This window comes from Morchella sextelata (assembly GCF_020137385.1).
Source record: "Morchella sextelata strain SCLS chromosome Unknown scls_19, whole genome shotgun sequence".
Lineage (NCBI taxonomy): Eukaryota > Fungi > Ascomycota > Pezizomycetes > Pezizales > Morchellaceae > Morchella > Morchella sextelata.
Window position 1 is genome coordinate 1,024,330 of NW_025408634.1, and position 18,667 is coordinate 1,042,996.

An 18,667-nucleotide genomic window follows, 5' to 3' on the forward strand; every position below is an offset into this window, starting at 1 on the left:
ATGATGGCCCAGGTTTTACTTGTTGATGGGACGGGAAAACAGTTATTGTGAAGATTGGAAAGTTTGTCATAGTTGATGGTGGATTTGGATCTGGAGGCCGCTGTTTGTGTCCTCTGGATAGCTGCGCCGGACGGAAAGGATGCCCCGAATGTTTGGGTCGGTGCTGACCTAGGTGCCATGGGGTCAATTGATGTAGACTGACACTCTGCTCCGCGCCAGAAGATGGGGCGGTATGCTAAAGCAAATCTGCTTTGCGAACTACTCCGCGTGGGAACCCTAGCCCTAAACAAAGACCATCTTTTTTTGAGAGCACATACCACTAGATCGACGATCTATGCATGCTATTGTCAGTGGCTAGGAATGATCAGTCAGCCATAGAACCCAAGGGGCTGTAGAAAAATGCTGGTTGGGACTTTGTTCTTTGGGGGCTCTGTATCGATGATTGACAGCTAGAGGAACGGACGCCTCGATCCCCGCACGGGAAACCTTGGGTCTAAAAACCGGCACCTTCTTTTTCACTGTTTTTGGCGGCGAGGATGCCAGTTAGGGGGCGGGGGGGCAGGATATTAAGACTCTATGGAACTGCAGCTTGTGGTGAGGAGGGTAGATATATAGGGTTGATGTTGGGGAAGGGCGGGGGGTAATCAAGCTTCATGCCCAGATCATACCTGGTGGGCTAGAAAGTGACACCCCTCATATGTGAGCAGAAAGGGATTACCTAACCTACACCTGGCCTACCGGAGCTTAGGTTATGTTTTCAGCGACTAAGTTAAACAGAGAGAACTTAACCTAAACTTGGAGGTGTTTAAAAATTGTTTACAATAAACTTGAACACAGTTCCACTTGAACATTGTACAGTTCTACTTGAACTGTTCGCGATCGGTGTTTAAGCGATTATTAACCGTATATGCTACGAAGTTGAACCTGTCAGGGTTTTGTTATAACTGTTGGAGGTTTACCTAGCTAGTGTGAACATATAGTTTATCATAAATAGACCTGAAGTTTACTCTAAACTGGAGACGGCCGCTTAAGTTAATTCACATTGTTTTGTACCATGGGGTATTGATGTTGTTGTTGATGGTGGTGTTGGCGGGATGAATACGCGCAGGGGCAGTTAAAAATCGACCGAGTGATTTCCCATGATGGGCGTGCATGATTGGAGATGCATGTTTTTTTTATGTCTTTAATTACCGAGATTACCACAACCACAACCACGACTCTACACTCTAAACCAACTCACTTTGTACCACTTACCCTTATCCGCCAGCATCTACTACCACCCGCTTTCCACTACAGTTACCACAGTTCACATCCACTCCATCCACTCCATCCACCACAGAGCTCCCACAATCACAACTCACGCCCCCTCACAAACAACAGCACCCTAGTATCAAGCAGCTAGCAAATAAAAGGCTTACGCACTCTAAGCTAAAAGACCCTAGCCACAACTACCTAAGCAACCCCAATTGAAGTCCCTAGCTAATTCCACCTCCCCACCGGCACCTGCAGCACCCCGCCCCCACCACCGCCCGATCCACCCCCGCCATCGCCATCCTCCCCACGCCCCGACGCCTTCGCCCTCCCCGCGTTCCGCGTCGGCTTGTTCTGCGCCGCTTCATGCTTCCTGTCACCCCACCCCCCACATTAGCCCCCACCCACACACACCCAAGGAAAGAAAGAATCAAAAAACATACCTCAGCTCCTCCGGCACCCTACTAATCGCACTCTTCATCAGCATCTGCTTCAGCTCATACAGCACCTCCGCATCCTCCCCTCCCAGAAACGTAATCGCAACACCGCTCTTCCCCGCGCGCCCCGTGCGCCCAATGCGGTGCGTATACTGCTCGATGCTCGTCGCCATGTTGAAGTTGATCACCAGCGACACGTCGGGAACGTCGATACCGCGCCCGGCCAGATCCGTGGCCACCAGCACGTCGGCCTGGTTGCTGCGCAGCTGCATCAATGCTTGCTCTCTCTGGTCCTGGGACTTGCTGCCGTGGAGCGTGACGGCGCGCCACCCAATGTGCTTCAGGTCCTTGGCCACGGCGTCGCAGTTGCGCTTGATATTCACAAACACGATAATCGGCGCCGCGAACTCACGCGAAGACAGGATCTCCGCCAGCCGCTTCTTGCGGCGGTCCTCGCCGGGGATGAACTCCACGCGCTGCTCGACGGTGTCCACCGCCTCGCCAGCGTTGCCGATGGTGACGATGGCAGGGCGGCGCAGATACTTCCTCGCGATGCGCTCGATAGCCGGCGGCATCGTGGCCGTATACATCATCGTCTGCCGGAAGCGATCCTTGCCGCCCAGGTGCTTAGACATGAGGATCGGGTTCTCGGCGTCCTCGGTGTCGGGCTTGATGTTGTGGACGGGCAGGGCGTCGAGGATCTTGTTGACGGACTCCTCGAAGCCCATGTCGATCATGCGGTCGGCCTCGTCCATGATGACGTAGCAGCACTGTGAGAGCACCAGTAGGCGCCGCTCTAGGCAGTCTACGAGGCGCCCGGGCGTCGCGATGATGATTTCGGCGCCGTCGCGCAGGTTGTAGGCTTGTTCTTCGATGGTGTGGCCGCCGACGATGGACACGCAGGTGAAGCCGAGGGGGGTGGCGAATTTTTTGGCTTCGGACTCGATTTGTTGCGCCAGTTCGCGGGTGGGCGCGAGCACGATGGAGTAGGGGCCGTCGTTCTTGGTGAAGTCGTCGAGCGAGGGGAGCTCGGAGATGTACACGAGGAGTGGCAGGATGAAGGAGGCGGTTTTGCCGGAACCGGTGACGGCTACGCCGATGAGGTCGCGGTTTTGGAGGGCGATGGGGATGGCGGCCCGTTGGATGGCGGAGGGGTCTTTGTAGCCCACGTCCGACACGATCTCGAGGAGGCGCTTGGGCAGGTTGGATTCGGACCATGAGCGCATGGGGTTTGGGATTGCGCCGCCTGTAGGATATTGTCGTTAGTTATGAAAAGCAATATATATATATATATATATATATATATGTGAAAAGCCAATGATACCTCTCGTCGCAATATTGAAATCCTCCTTAAAGATCCTCCAATCCCTCTCCTTCATCATCTCCAGCGGCTTCTCACTCCAATGCTTATCCACCCAGTTGGCCCCCTCCCTCTTCCTCCTCTCCATCTCCATAATCTCCCTCGCCCTCCGCTTCTCATCCTCGCCCCGCGCCTCCAAAGCCTTCGCATACCCCTGCGTCGGCGCCTCCGTCTCCGCAAACCCCCCCAGCCTGCCCCTCCCGAAGAAATGCGCCTCCGCCCGGTTCGCATACAGCGGGTTGTAGTCCGGGCTCGTGTCCTCCTCGGCCCCCCACTCAAACGTAAACTTGCGCTCGCTCGTCTTGCGCCGCTTCTTCTTGGTCGACGACGTGCTGTCCGGGTCGGCACCCATGTACCGCCGCCGGATCTCGGCCGCCTCGGCGTGCTCCGCAACGCTCCGCTTCTTGTCCTTCTCTCCTGCCCCTGCCCCCGGCACCGGCGGCGGCGCCATGCTGCCTCCCCCACCACCACCACCACCGCTGCGGTTCCCGCGCATCGCGGCGGGCCCTGTTGGCGGCTCGCGGTCTCGTAGCGCTCTTGGCCCCGTGGGCGGTCCGCCGCGGTAACCGTTCTGTTGCTGTTGCTGTTGCTGACGGCGGTCACGGTCACGGTCACGGTCGCGGTCGCGGTCGCGGTCGCGGGCGCCGTGTGGCGAGGGCGAGGGGGGGCGTGCGGCGGCGGCGGCGCGTTTCCGCTGCTCGTCGACCTCCTTTTGGCGCTTCTCGAGGGCGAGGGCCTCGCGCTGGGCCTTTGTCAGGAATTTTGGCTGCCCGGTTGTTGGTAGTTAGCTGGCTGCGGGGTTGAGGAGGAAAGAGGGGAGGGAGGGAGAGGTACTCGCTTCGCGGCCTCGTCGGCCTCTTTCTTCTTTTTGAGGATCTCTTCGATGCTGAGGGGCCCGCGGGAGGGGGCTGCTTTCGGCGGTGGGGGCGGCGGCGCGAGGTCGATTGGTGGTGGGGGGGGCACGTCGGGGGGCGGCGGGGGAGGCGGGATGGTGGACGGTGGGGGGGGGATGGCGTCGGGGTCCGCTGGGGGGGGCGGCGGGGGTGGGGGGGGCGAGGTGAGGGCGTCCATGCTGGCTGGGGGTGTGTGTGTGCGTGCTGGAGCTGTGGAGATGTCTGTAGCTGTGTCTGTATGGGGGTGTGTCTGTACTATCTCTGTCTCTGGGGGTGTGTCTGTACTATCTCTGTGTCTCTGGGGGTGTGTCTGTACTATCTCTGTGTCTCTGGGGGTGTGTCTGTATTATCTCTGTGTCTCTGGGGGTGCTGTGGTGGTGGTGGTGGTGGTGCTGCTCAGGGCAGATGTGGTGAGGGAGATGGAGAGTTCTCGAGATGTCAAACGCTGTGTTGTTGCTGTCTCTGCTGTCTCTGTGCCACCCGAGACAGAGCCGCACATGCCATTTTCACGTCCCGTGCCTGTCCGGGCAGCGATGTCATCGCAACCTCTCACTCACACGGTCTATCTGGATGCGGGCACTGTCTGCAATCGAGATCTTACAGAGAAAGCACTGGCTGAGAACTGAGAACTGCGAACTGCGAACTGCAATTGCAACTGTAGAGATAGAGATATAATATATATACAGCCACTGCATATACAGCAAACAAAAAGAAAAGAAAAAAGACAAAGACCTCTCCCTCCTTCTCTGCCTCTACCTCGGCCACTCCTTCCACCCCCTCCCGTGCCCCAACTTCCTCCACTTGTCGATAAGCTTCGGCATGCCCTCCATCGCCTTCTTCCTGACCTCGAGCCTGCCCACACACACCCACCGTTAGCACCCATCCACCCCCCCCAAAACAAAAAAAAAAAAAAAAAAAGCAGAAAAGACTACAACATACTTCGCCCTGAGCGCCCTCTCCCAGCCCTTCCCCTTCGGCGTCAACATCCTCTTCAACCTCGGCCCCATCTCCGCCCTGGCCGCCCTCGCCGCCGCACCCTTCACCGTCTCGGGCAGCAGCTCCTCGACACCATGCTCCTGCGCGGCCTTGACGAGCTCCTTCTGCCTGCGCAGCGAGTACTTCGGGTTGTGCCATTTGCCCGTCAGCGGCGACTTGGTGTGGCGGAAGACCGCCGCGTGGTTGGAGCCCGGCGGGTGCTGGGCGAAGAAGCGGTGCAGTAGCGGCGGTAGCCGCTGCGCGAGTGAGATGTATGTCGAGGGGGTCGACATGGTGTGCTGTGTGCTGTGGTGCAATGGGGGGGGGGGGTGTGGTGGGGGAGGTGTGGTGGGGAGGTGGTGGTGGTGATGGGGGGAGAAAATTGGGGCTTGGCGGTGACGGGGTCAATGATAGCAGGGGTGAGGTGTGATCTCCGAGTGATGGTTGTCCCTTAAGCCGTCAATGCTGACCCCGCCTAGAGGAGTTAAATTTGTACCTACAGGAGATCTATTATTATCTGATAGCAAAGCTACACTAAATTTGCTTTTTTTTTTTCTTTCCTGGAGGGTCGGCATTTTACTGACAGTCTAACCCGCAATCCCACCGCGAAAATAGGTACGCCAGGAACGAACAGCTGTGTTAGGCTAACCAATATACCGAAAAGATGCACGGGTATCATTCGCCCTCATTGGCGATCGGGGCCTCGCTATCTGAGGTCTAGAGGTTGTATCTACTAATTTCTCTTACAGCAGGCTCTATAAAACTAACCCCGACCAATTTTCACACGCATTCTTCAAACCTTATGTAAAACGGTAGCCTGCTTAGCTATAGGACACCGGGGCTCAAGGTCTTCAAGTGATTGCCTGAATTCAAAGGTAGTGTTAATTTCCCAGATATATAGGGGCATCTTTCGAGAATAGTGTGGTCCGTGGGGCCTCTCGAGGCGAGAACGGAGCGTCATACCGAGGCCGCTCAGTTTTGCTAGTCTCGAGGCATCTCCAGACCGCCAATACAGGAACTTTGGGCGATAATAGTGAGTCGACACCTAAACTCAGTGCGATACCAACCCGAGTCTGTATTATATCCGGGGGTATACTCGAGCTTGGCGACCTCGAGGCCTATCAGGTTGGTGGTTTCGAGCTTCCTTGGCCTTGTTCGGGAATCATACGGCGAGTGAGAAAATTCCCTAGCTAGGCTTAGTATTTTTGGAGCCTGAGTGATGCTCGAATGAAGCAAGATGAGAGGGATGCATGATGACTAGATCAAGTCGGTGCCGTAGCTTAGCTTTATAGCATCTTAAATCTAACACATATTGCTTGAGCGGTTACAACCACGTAGCCGTCGTAATGTGTCTTGACACCTAGGTATTCCGCTATTATATAACCTGCCTCACAACGACAGAAACGCGGTAACACTGCCGCCGTATACTTTGTTATAAATACTGAGATAAAGCGGTTATATTCTTACAATGCCGTACTAATGCGGTATATATCGTTGTACCTACAGTATATAATCAGAAATGGGGGCCGGGTAAAACTGAAAAACCTGCACGGGTATCATTTCACCCCACCCCAGCCCGCTTTCTCGCCACTTTTTTTTTTTTAAAAAAAAAGAAACACAGATACTCCTATAGTTGGTCCGGTTGATATGCACTAGAACTATGCTATACTATAACTACTATGCTATGCTACTACTCCCCATCTCCCGCCCCCAGATCCCTTTCTTTATTTCCACAAGTATCTTTTTTACTACATAGCACCAGTACTACTACTACTACTATTCTTTAAATACAACCCTCTCCTCCGCCTCCTGGAATTAAACACTCACAAACAAACATTCACACCACACGACCCACTGCAATTTAGCCACATACACACACGATAAAAACAACACAAGAAAATAAAAAAAAACAGTCCATCGAATCCAATATAAAAAGGCTGTAAATGATACTTTGAAAAAAGAGAAAAGAAAGAGAAAGAGAAAGAGAAAGAGAAAGATCCACAATCGTCCCCATCATCGCCGGCTATAAAAAATATAAAAAATAGTAAAAAATAAATAGAATATCAGTTTTTTAAAAAAAAAAACAGAAAGTAAAAAAATATACCCAATAAAGTCCCCCATTGGCCCTGGCCTCCCATCCCGCCCATCCCGCTCATCTCCCTTAATCCCCACCCCCACACGTCTCCCAAACCCCACAAAAGAAAAAAGACAAAAAAAAAAAAACAGAAAACCCCACCCTCCCACTACTGCCCAAAACTCAAACTCGCAAACGCATCCGGACTATGCCGCCCGCTCTGCCACGCGCCAAAATCCACACTCTCCTGACTCCTATGGCCCCCCTGCATCCCCTGCCCGCCCACCTTCCCATTCTGCTGCACCTGCTGCTGCTGTTGCGGCAGGAACGGGTTATTACTCCCCGCACTCGGCGCCGACATACTCCTCTCCATCGCCGTCGGCGGCGGCTTATTCTCCGGCAGGGCAACGGGGTTTGCGCTTGGCTGTGGCGCGAGATGTGGGTAGTTGAAGAGCGCGAGGATGGCGGACTTGTCGACGCCGCCGGTGCGCTGCTGGAGGAGCTGGGACTGGTAGGGGTTTGGTTGTGGGGAGAGGGGCTGCGGCTGGGAGGCCCAGAGGGGGGCTTGCGGGGCGAGTTGGGACTGCAGGTACTGTTGCTGTTGGAGTTGGAGTTGGTGGGCGGCTTGTTGTTGCTGCTGTTGGGCTGCGAGTTGCTGCTGTTGTTGCGCTTGGAGTGCGGCTTGTTGTTGCTGCTGCTGCTGGAGTGCGGCTTGCTGCTGGGTGAATTGCTGTTGCTGGAGGAATTGTTGCTGTTGCTGTTGCTGCTGCTGTATTAGCATTTGCTGCTGCTGCTGCTGCTGCTGCTGCTGCTGCTGTTGTGGGGCTTGCTGCTGGTATGGGTTGTTCATTGTCGGCGGCGCCGAGTTTGTCATAAACGGGTTATACCCGGCGACTGCCTGCGGCGCCGCATACATCGTCCCGTTCCCGTTCTGGCTATAGTACGGGTTCGTCGGACTCTGCTGCGGCCCCGTCGAGTGCGTGCTAACCTGATGCTGCCCCTGCGGTACCTGCTGCTGCTGCTGCCACCCCGTCGCCTGCATCTGTATCGGCGCGGGCACCGGCACCGGGGCCTGAAACCACGAGTCCGCACCCGCACCATACGATGTCGGCGGCGCCGACTGCGGCTGCGGCTGCTGTATCGCCGGCGTGCTCGGCTGCGAGGAGTATATCGTTGGCGTGAGCCCTCTCGATATGCCGCCGACCTCAGTCGCGCCGGGGGGCAGCGGCGGGAGCTCGCGGTCCAGCGCCTCGAAGGGGTTCGGACTCCCGGGCTTCTTTGCGGTTGCTGCGGTTGCCGCGGGTGCAAGGCCGGGTGTCTTTGCGTTGTTCAGGCGGGTGAGGTGCTCGACGCTCTCGGCGACGTTGCCGTCGGTGAGCACGAGCACCTGTAGTGTCTGCTTGTCGTCCTTGAAGCCCATTTCCTGTAGCGTCTTGAGCTGGTCCTCGTACTTGATGGCTGGCGGGGCTTGCACCATTCCATGCGGGAATTGGACGGGCGGGGCGGCGGAGTCGGCGTATAGTGTGGCGCCCAGGACCTGCGTGACCTTCTTCTGGGAGGGGGAGGTTGAGCGGAAGACGCCGAGGCGGGAGGTGAGGCCGCCGGAGACGGAGCGTTGCTTCTGCGGGGGTGCGGTGCGCTGCGACTGGAAGGAGGCGTTGCTGGATGATGAGGAGGGGAGAGAGAGCCCGCCGCCAACGGAGGAGGATGCGCCGGAGGAGCTGGAGGTGGTGGATGACGCTTGTTCCGAGGGGCCGCCGCGGAAGAGCTGGTACTCGTATTTGTTGCGGATGTAGCGCTCGAGGACGCCGACGGAGTCTTCGTTGTTGATGGGGATTGGGTGCTTGGAGGGGTCGGGATTGTAGTAGAGGTTGGATTTGATGTTTCCGTTCGTGCGCATGTTCTGTAGAGGTCAGTCTGGAGCTGTGGGAGGGGGCTGAAGAGGGGGAGGGAGAGAGGGAGTGCGGTACATCGATCTGGTCGCTGGTCCATGAGTCCATTGAGATGGACTTTACTTTCGAGATGTGTGTCCCGAGTTTCCGGTGTAGTGACGCGCATCGTATGCACAGGAAGATACCTAGCTGTAGCAATCATGACGGAACGTTAGCAGCTATGCGGTGATGGTGACGGCAGTGACCTGTGCTCTAGTTATATGTAGCTCCCATATAGTTGCGAGGATCCAGGTTCAACGGAGGAGATGGTGGGGGGAAGGGTTATTTACACTCCAACTCGCCCATGCTACATTGGCACAAAATACCCGGTCAGCACTTTAATCTCAATTTGCGTCAGAGGCAGAGGTAGCAATAAGCATTAAGCAGCAAGTAGCAGTAGCACCAACCTGGGTTCTGTGTCCCACAATCCGCACAGCGGTCATTGCCCGGTGCCGACTTGAGCAGGTCCTGGAGGATACGCTCGTTCCGGGCTTGCTGCCGCTTGTTGATGATTGAAGACATACTTCTGTCCTCCCCCTCCTTGTGGTGGTTGTTTGTACCTGATGTGGCAGCAGCTCGGGGGTGCTGGGAAGCTGGAAGCCCCGAAGTTAGGGGTTTTCTTTTGTTCTGGCTGCGCCGGAGGTAAAGGGCGGATTAGTGCTAGGTTCGAGTCAAACGAGTGAGGTCGAGTATCTCGGATGAACAAGTTGTTTGTTGGTTTGCGGTGGTGGTTGCGGTGGTGGTGGGGGGGGAAGGTGATGTTTAGACTGTACTGGGGGGGGGGGGGGGGCGTTGTTTGTTGAAGATGTTGATTCTGGTCAGGATCTAGGGTGTTTTGTCTTGGAAGGGGGGCGTCTAAGTGCAGTCAGTGTGCAGGATGAGAAGTGAGAGAAAGAAAAAACGGTGCACAGACAGAGACAGACTGAGGAAAAGAGAGACAGGTTTCTAAAAGAAGATCAAGAGGGTTAAAAAGGGAAATAATGATCGTCTCCAAGCGGTTGGGTCTCTCTTTCTTTCTCTCTCGAGCTATCTCGCCATACTCCATCCAGTCGTAGTCAGGCACAAAACCACCGCAGGTGAATATTTACAAAACAGGCACATCTGCACAACTGAAGGGAAGCAAAAGAAGAAAAAAATAACTCTGGTTCCAGAATTCTTCTATTGCATTGACGTTGGTAATATTATATCTCCGGGCGTCTAGATATGTACATGTATGGAAGCATTCTTTCCCCTTCGTCCCCTGTAGCCGCTGACAGAATCCATCCCACCGATAACAGCCCATTCCGTATGCAAGGTATGATATATCGGATTACATCGGAGACCGATTATCCAAATTCGACTCCCGGAAGAGAGAGCGAGCTCAACGAGCCCACCCCCCCCGCCAAAGAGCCGAAACACGGACAACCAGTGCAACATGCCTTCCACAAAGTCCAGGAGCCCTAAAGAGAACCCCCTTTCCCCGTTTGTTTTCTCTCGAACGCCAATATGACCGATGCTCGCCAGGAATAGTACGCGAGTAGTACGAATAAACGTTCTTGAAGAAAGAAAAAGAAGGGAAGGAGGGGGCGCGTGAGACAAACAAGTGGTGAGAGAAAATGGCTCGGCGGCGAGCCAGGGTTCAACCCTAACCCCGGGGGCTATACCATGACCTTCTTTACCGCTGGTGGGCTTTTTTTCTTTTCACGATATCAGTCCGTCTTCCTCTTCTTCCTCTCCATCCCATCTCTATCATCTTCAACAACATCGACCACCAACAGACCATACTAACCCACAGAGCATCTCTACATCGCCAGACCACACATGCCTGTATCCTTACCGCCATCATGTACATATCCTCCATCCTCAATCAAAACTCCTTTCCAACACTCTCTGTTTCGCAAGTTTTCCCTCCTCCTGCTACCCTTTTTTTTGGCACCACAACCATTTGCCTACTTCCGACGCCCCCCCGTTGCTGAATCCTTCGGGATTATCCTTCGGGGGAACTCCCAATGGGTCGGATGTATACTTGGATGCTGGAAGACTGAAACGAGCCGACTCCACCCTGCTCCTCCAAAATGGAGGAAGCGGGACTAATGATTGGCATACATTCCTTGCGAGTAAGGAAATGCTTTGTAGGAATTATCATAGGTTTATAGAAATAGAAATAAATAATAACCATTTAAACGCCGTACATGCAATCTTTGCCCATTGTCCATTATGAAGTCGTCTTGACAAGCATAATAATTTAAACCCGTAGACCAATCCCCACTGCTCCTGTGCCCATGCCTGCCTGTATCCAACTCAAACCCGTACTCTATTCTACCTGACCAAACAAGTGTTTCCATCCCACTCCCCAAACCCCAAACCCCAACCCCAAGTCTCGCCAAGCCTCGCCAAGCCTCGCCTATTCCCACCCCTGTGTAACCCAACCACCAAGTTCCAACCCACCACACCTCACGCCCAAACCAAACCCACCTCTATCCCAACTATCAACTATCTCCAACTACCTACCTCCAGCACCCAGCACCAAAATGACGACCGCCGCCGCCCCCCCCAAGCCCCTCGCCTCCTACCCCGCCAACCAAACCCTCTACATCACAAACCTCAACGACCGCATCCGCAAAGACGACCTCCGCCTCTCCCTCTACACCCTCTTCAGCACCTACGGCTGCGTCCTGGACGTCAACGCCCTCAAGACTATGAAGGGCCGCGGCCAAGCGCACATCGCCTTCCGCGACGTTGCCAGCGCCGCCCAGGCCCTCAGGGCTTGCAATGGCATGAACGTCTTTGGCAAGGAGATGGTGCCGCCCTTTTTCTCCCTTTTCTACATGTTGCTGTGATGGAGCTAATGGAGGTGGGGAGGGCAGAGAATCGCGTACGCAAAGTCAAAGTCGCACGCAATCTCGAAGCTGGACGGGACGTTTAAGCTGCCGACGACGGCGGGGAGCGCGGCGGCAGAGGCGGTTGCGGCGGTGCCGTTTGTGGCGGTGCCGAGTGCGCCGGTGGAGGCGACGGCGACGGCGACGGCAGGGGTGAAGAGGCAGAGGGATGAGGAGAGTGGTGAGTTTTTTTTCTTTTTGCTTGGGGGGACCTTTGTGTGGCGTGGCGTGGAGCGGAGTGGGACTAATATAGTGTGGTTGTGTGTAGATGAGGAAGAGGCCATGGACGTGGAGGACGACGATGAGTAGGCAGGCAGTCAGGCAGGATCATATGGGTAATTGGGCTGTGGGCTTTTAGAAAGAGGGCCATGTGATGATAATCATGGTATGCTGAAACCGCCGCGTTGTTTTTTTGTTTCCTTTTTCTTTTTACAGCAAAGAAAATGAAATAAAAGTCCTTTCTTTCTTTCTTTTATCACTCTTTTTTGAACATAGTCGAAAAGACGCTGATTCGCTGTCTGGAGTGAGGGATTTGACTGGTAGATCGTATCATATACTGGCATTGGTGGTAAGTTGTAGCTATCTATCAGATCTAGTGAGTGCAGTGTGATGTCTTTCCTACAGGTGAGCTTTCTTGGTTTTTTTTTCCAGCCCGTGATACTCGTTTTTGCCAAACGCTCGTAGGACACGCCAGACAAGAAAATACTTCTCGAGTGACAGAACGGCACCGAGTGATATTGTATGATCCATATAATATCACGAAACGACCAATTTAATCTCCAATGGGATGGCTGCTATTTTCAAAATCCCCATGCGATAGTAAGAGGTTCAGAAGGCTGCGGGAATTCCCCGAGTCGGCAGAGCTATATCTACATCCAATATTTCCCGTTATGCCTGTAATCGTGGTATTAAACTTTTAGTTACGATATAGGGCCGGTCATAATAACTTAACACCTTTAGACCAAAAATACTAGTCACAGAGGAAGTGGACTCCCACTTCTAGTATTTATACCTACAACAAGTGACAAAGCCCATGCCAAGCCAATCCACGCAGTCGAAAAGCCAAACCACACATCTCGAGTGAGCCCATATGACCAAAGATACACCCACCCCAACAAACCAACGCCGGCGCCCTTTTTTGCACTGCTACCCAGAGCAGGCCCTGTGACAAGCTCCAAACACCATACTAGGCCTAGTAATAGCCACTTTTCCCTCTCTGTCTCTCTCTGCCATGCTGATAGGTAGAGGGCACGTTATCTAGTGCCTTGCAGGTAGAGCCCACTCACGGATAGGCTAGAAGCATGATCGTGGCCTGACCCAACACCCAGCGCAGAGCGCCACGACATGCGTCGGGAGACAAAGGCGGCCCGTCTCAATGCTAGTCGGCGGTAGAGCACCGGCCGATGAAGAAGTAGTTACTGCCCGTATCGATAGCATCGTTCGCTGCAAAATAGTTTATTACTTGGAAGGGTTTGCTAGTTCCCTGGGATACCCGGAGGTTGGCGGATAATTTGTCTCCATCCTCGTTAATATTACCATCCTCCTATTATATTACCCTTTGTTGTAGTTGTTATATAAGGACTCTAACCCCATCTCCATGGCAAACGTCCTACTGATACCTAGGCTGGCGCATTATTATAACTACTATGCTACCGGAACTACTGTTGCCAGACTAGGCGCTGGGGTGGGTGGTAAGGTACGTATATACCCTTCCCGCCAGACACTATCGACTAGATTGATAAGAAAGGTCTTGGATGAGACCCGCGCGCAAAGGCCACTCACTCACTCGGTTGGCACCAACTTCAGAGCTAGAATAGGTATCAGTCCCACGTTGATGTACCGGACAGTCTTTATTGTTCTGGATAAAAGGGAATGGGGTAAATTTTCTCGAGATCTGGGCGTGTGGATGCAAGGTTAGTGACTAAAAACTCATTCTCAGCTGTACTTATCTTTCCATCATATGAAGTAATCAATCAATATCTTTCCATCATGAAAGATCACTCGGTCCATTCACTCCCTCAGCCTGTCATCAACACCCGCTAATACCACTAGCACTCATTCCCCGTCAACACAGAAACTCCGCACATTGAGACAACACCGCGCTTCTAAAACGACCCCTCGATCCCCTCTTTACTTCTCACTCATGCAAGTGAGCTATCCCTTGGCTTGGTAGAAACTGCTTTCTATCTCGATCCCATCCAGTGGCAAAATCACTGCTCCACGCACTATCAACACTAAGCCACACGCTACTAGTAACTCAAAAGATAAGAAAACTACAAACGCCACGCTTTTCTCCTCGCCGCATTCTCTACACCTCCACCTCCTTCGATTCTGCGGTCCGCAACATCATTGGTGCCCAGGCACAGCACAACGGAGTAGAGCACTATATGTGGTAGGCGCCCCCAACCCCGACCAAGTCCCTGTATCCCTAAACGAATCTGTTTTTTCTTTTGCCAACCACGGTCCAGAAGAGTCCATAAACACATAGACTACGAACACCCACAACCTAGAGAGCTCAATCTGATAGGTGTGACGAGGGTTCCTAAAGCGGGCAGTATTCTTTTCGTCCCCGGGCGCAGTTGTAGTGCCTGGATTTAGCTTCGCTGGGAACCGACCTAACAGCACCCACCCACCATGTGGCGCCGCCGCCGCATCGAAATACATCCTTTTTAACAGGAATAAAATGTTCGAGATGCAGCCTAAGGGGAACGAACACAGCATCCTTCCATTATAATAGTTTAGCAGCGTCATCTCAAATGGCATAGATACATATATACCGATATAGAAGAACCTCAAACCGCGAGCAAAGTCCGGGACGAGACTCAAAGGCCTGTGGTTGACGTATGTCGTATGTTGCAGCGGGGATAGCTAGTATGGAGCGGTAAATGTGTCAAAAGTAATTTTACCAACGGTGGTAAATTATTTACCACCGGTGGTATAAGCACTGAATTTCAGTCATTGTATCTGCACGCTATCCTACATTAGTACATTTCCACCGGTATAAACACTGAGTTTCGGTCTTTATGCTGCACTATACTAAATAAGTAAATGTTCAATCATTAATGCCAAAACTTATGAAAATTTCCCACCGGTGGTACCGGTGGACAATTTTCATATATATTGGCATTATATGGCCCCTTTTGGCCAAAAAGTCTGTACAGCTGTGCTTTTATCATAAAAATTAGCATTATAGGGTATAAATACTGGTATTATTTTCACCACCGGTGGTAAAATAATTTACTACCGTTGGTAAAATTACTTTTGACACATTTACCGCCCCATATAGCTAGAGCTCTATATTAAGCCAAACCGCCCCCGCGCTCCCGCACTCCCCCGTGTTATCTAGCTGGCCGCTAAAAAGGAAGACATGCGTTCTGATTGGCCTATATCAACCGCCATCCATCGTTCCTGCTAGCGAGTTCTTTCTCTCTCTCCTCGCACTCCCAACCTACTCTAGCCCATCTGCGAATATGTATCGGCAATTGCGCGTGCACGGTGAAACTTCTCAACAGAAAAGTAAGGCTTACTTTTTGCAGCCATGTTGACTTGTACAATGGAATAGCCCTGAGATCTAGAATTAAAGACACTCAACCACAGCACTAAATAAAGAGCTATGGGCTTACATCCTCACAAGCAACATAGTACCACTATATATAATGCTCCGCATCTGCGGCCATGAGCTTGGAATTGCGTACTTCAGCTATGGATAATTTTTAGCACCGGTCCAAGTCTTCATTCGAAGATCAAGGAACCAGCTACAACTTCAAACTCCGAGCCTTGAACTAACAACCCTTATATAGGGAAAGCCTGGTCAGGGCGTGAGTCTTCTCTGAAAACACTAGGCTTCTTTGCGTATATATACCACGCTTTAGTTACCTGAAAGTTTCTATATTTGCGAGACATCGGCTCTCATTTCATATAGGACGTCAATCACGATCATGAGCTCACCACAGTTCCCCGCTGCATGCACTGGACGAGTCAATCAATCAGCCAACCACAATTACTATCCGTGGGATAACGCCATCTTTCGACATCCATTATATACGGGTCTTTATCGACCACGAGAAAGCACCGATATTCTTCTATAATCAATACCCCTCAGGTCAACTGTGCATAAATAGTACACCCCACCTCCCCCCACTTTCCACCTGTCAAATACACACTCCCTCCAAAGAAACAAAAAAACAATCATTACCACCACACACATCCAAGATGCTCAACGCAAAGTCCCTCGCTCTCTGGGCAGCAGTCTTCCTCACCGCTGCCAACGCAGTGCCCTGTAAGCCATGCAACAACGGCCCCAGGCCCCAGCTTGACGGCCTCACAGGCGCTCTCCCGTTCTCTCCGCCAGTCCCACTCCCTGGGGCCGGGTCACTTGCTGGCACGGCCTCTGGCATGGCTTCCGGCATGACCGGCGGGTCTATTGGTGACACCTCCTCGATCCCAGTCGTCGGTGGAGCGGGAGGACCTATCGACGCCGCTGGATCCCTCGCCGGAGCCGGATCCCCAGGCCAAATCGTCGGTGGTGCGACCGGATCACGCGGTCCTTTAGAGCTATTGGAGGACCATGTCGAGGATCTGGCCAAGGTTGCTGATGGAGAAAAAGACCCGCTGACGACACTGGAGGAGCATGCCGCCGATGGTGCTGGACTCATTCAAACCGAGCTCGGTGGGGGAACGGCGGCTGCTGGCGCCCAGTAGGTTGTAGATGTACGGCGTCAGGAAGGGCTTGCACCGCTTCTTCGATACGTTTTTAGAGGGGGGGCAGAAGTGCTGGAGATGTCGTTCTTGGGCGTTGTTTGGTCTTAAATTTGTTGTTCCCCGTACATACGACGCTCTCTGCTGGTTACTTATATATATGGTGGTGTGGCTTCCGGGAATCTATACATTCATTTGATCTTTTACTTGATCACACCTTCGTTTGTTCGATTATACCTCATATCATGTTCAGATATTACATGTATTCGTTCACTCGTAAACTCGCATACTCTTTCTTATTCACACTCATTTATACATTCTTCTCATATTTACACACCCATTGATACTCTCATATACACTCTCATCCGGCCACGCACCCACCACCTCACCACATTCCTTCCTTATTTCTTACTCACCACAAACACACACAACTATCTTCTCTCTCTTTATAATTACCTTTTCATTCATACTCTCTCTTCACCTTTTCCTTTACACTCTCCTTCATCTCCTTTTCCTTCATTCTCTCTCTCTCTTCACCTTTTTCTTCTTCTTCTTCTTCTTCACTCTCTTCACCTTTTCCTTATATATACACTCTCTTCACCTTTTCCTTATATATACACTCTCCTTCATTTCTTTTTCCTTCTACACTCTCCTTCATTTCCTTTTCCTTCTACACTTTCCTTAAATTTCTTTTCTTATCTCGCAGCGGGGGCACTGTCAATCCAAACATGTATATAAACGACCTCTTCTGCACGCGAGACACGAACGGGGGGAGGGCGCAGATCGGGCGCCCGGCCTTTAGTAGGTCTCGGGTCTGACAAATAAAAATAAAACTTTGAAAAATTATATATGGGATGCGATATGAATATTATGTGATTTGTCCGCGATGTCCGTATAAGATCTTTGCTGCTCCTTCACTTAGTGGATTGATCAAGCAGTTGATTACTAGGATCGAGGGTTTTAGGGATCGGATATATGTATGTTATTAGATATTTTCATAGTCTCCGATCAGGCTGCATACAATCAATAGGTTGGCAACAACCACGAAACCAATTAACTATAATTACTACATGTACCCTGTCATGTGTTATCACTCGATTAACCATACATGGGGAGTAGAAGCGGGGCGGTGGCGAGGAGGCTGTTAGAATGGCTGCATTGGGATGCATCGCTTTATCGTATTTATATTGGACCCGCCAGTCATGACTCGGACCCAAAACCCCGCTGTCGCTGGTCGAAACGTAGCAACATTTCCCCGCCATCAAGAAATTTAAAGGCAGTCGCCACAGGCGTTGAATGGCACATGTGTCCGCCGCGGGATCCATCATCGCAGAGAGAATCTACGTGCCTTCTAGTTTTTGAAAGTCACGAGCCACTTGCTACCCCGCATTGACCCGAGAATTAAAGCGGGGAGACGTACGGGCCCAGGCGTGCGAGAGAGTGTCGAGTCATCACCGGAAATCACTCGCGGCTTGGCTTCAGCTTTGGTCTGCCAAGGCTTGAAAACCTGCTCTGATTCGCTCAGCTCTACCGCTCTAGCTGGAAACAGTAAACTTAATTAAGCCGATTTGTAAATACTAGCAATGTCGCATATTATATTGTTCGCGTGCTTTTGGAGCTGGAGGTGGTCAAGGTAAAGAAAGGGTGGCAAGACCAAAGATCCGCTATCCTTTGCACTCTCACCACTCTCCATGTACGTGACCAATATAATAAGCGACTTTGCTAGTAAACATGCTAGACCAGTCACTACTACCACCACCGCGCTCCTGAATAGGCAGCGGCATAAAGTATACGGACTCGGTCGGGTCATCCTGACGCATTCGTTAGACCGCGGCCAACGAGCTCTATCCCAAGCTCGAGTGAGCGCTATATTATATACCAGCCATCCATGGGGCTGCTACATAGTTAGTGAAGAATGGATGTAACGTCACGGCATCCTCTAACACATGACGCTTATTCCTAAGCATAAAGAGGCCACACCGCGCCTCCAGAAGGCAAATACATCCAACTCTTTCGAAACCAAACAAGCAAGCAAACGAATATGACGATGATTCCGACCCCCATGATCACTTTATTAGTATTAGTACGTTTTGTTCCCTGATGCGAGTTTGTTTGCTGACTTTCCACTCACTGCGCATGCTTATAGACCGGTGCTTTGACCGCATTGGTTAATTACGACGCGGGATGGGC

General features: G+C 52.3%; 5 protein-coding genes across 5 annotated transcripts; 2 read left to right on the plus strand and 3 right to left on the minus strand.

Moving 5' to 3' along the window:
• Positions 1-1,479: 1,479 nt before the first annotated feature.
• H6S33_005159 (uncharacterized protein) lies at positions 1,480-4,119 on the minus strand (the record flags this gene model as incomplete). The annotated part of the gene is made up of 4 exons (XM_044836515.1): positions 1,480-1,624; positions 1,695-2,934; positions 3,013-3,814; positions 3,883-4,119. The coding sequence occupies 4 exons, from the start codon at positions 4,117-4,119 to the stop codon at positions 1,480-1,482; spliced, it is 2,424 nt and encodes an 807-aa protein (XP_044690372.1).
• A 574-nt stretch (positions 4,120-4,693) lies between these two features.
• Positions 4,694-5,209, minus strand: H6S33_005160 (uncharacterized protein; the record flags this gene model as incomplete). Its single annotated transcript, XM_044836516.1, has 2 exons — positions 4,694-4,793; positions 4,881-5,209. 2 exons carry the CDS (start codon positions 5,207-5,209, stop codon positions 4,694-4,696), a joined length of 429 nt encoding a protein of 142 aa, XP_044690373.1.
• Positions 5,210-7,159: 1,950 nt separating this feature from the next.
• H6S33_005161 (uncharacterized protein) lies at positions 7,160-8,890 on the minus strand (the record flags this gene model as incomplete). Its single annotated transcript, XM_044836517.1, has 1 exon — positions 7,160-8,890. One exon carries the CDS (start codon positions 8,888-8,890, stop codon positions 7,160-7,162), a length of 1,731 nt encoding a protein of 576 aa, XP_044690374.1.
• A 2,541-nt stretch (positions 8,891-11,431) lies between these two features.
• H6S33_005162 (uncharacterized protein) lies at positions 11,432-12,088 on the plus strand (the record flags this gene model as incomplete). Its single annotated transcript, XM_044836518.1, has 3 exons — positions 11,432-11,701; positions 11,768-11,960; positions 12,048-12,088. 3 exons carry the CDS (start codon positions 11,432-11,434, stop codon positions 12,086-12,088), a joined length of 504 nt encoding a protein of 167 aa, XP_044690375.1.
• Positions 12,089-15,991: 3,903 nt separating this feature from the next.
• H6S33_005163 (uncharacterized protein) lies at positions 15,992-16,480 on the plus strand (the record flags this gene model as incomplete). The annotated part of the gene is made up of 1 exon (XM_044836519.1): positions 15,992-16,480. One exon carries the CDS (start codon positions 15,992-15,994, stop codon positions 16,478-16,480), a length of 489 nt encoding a protein of 162 aa, XP_044690376.1.
• Between the last annotated feature and the right edge of the window lie 2,187 nt (positions 16,481-18,667).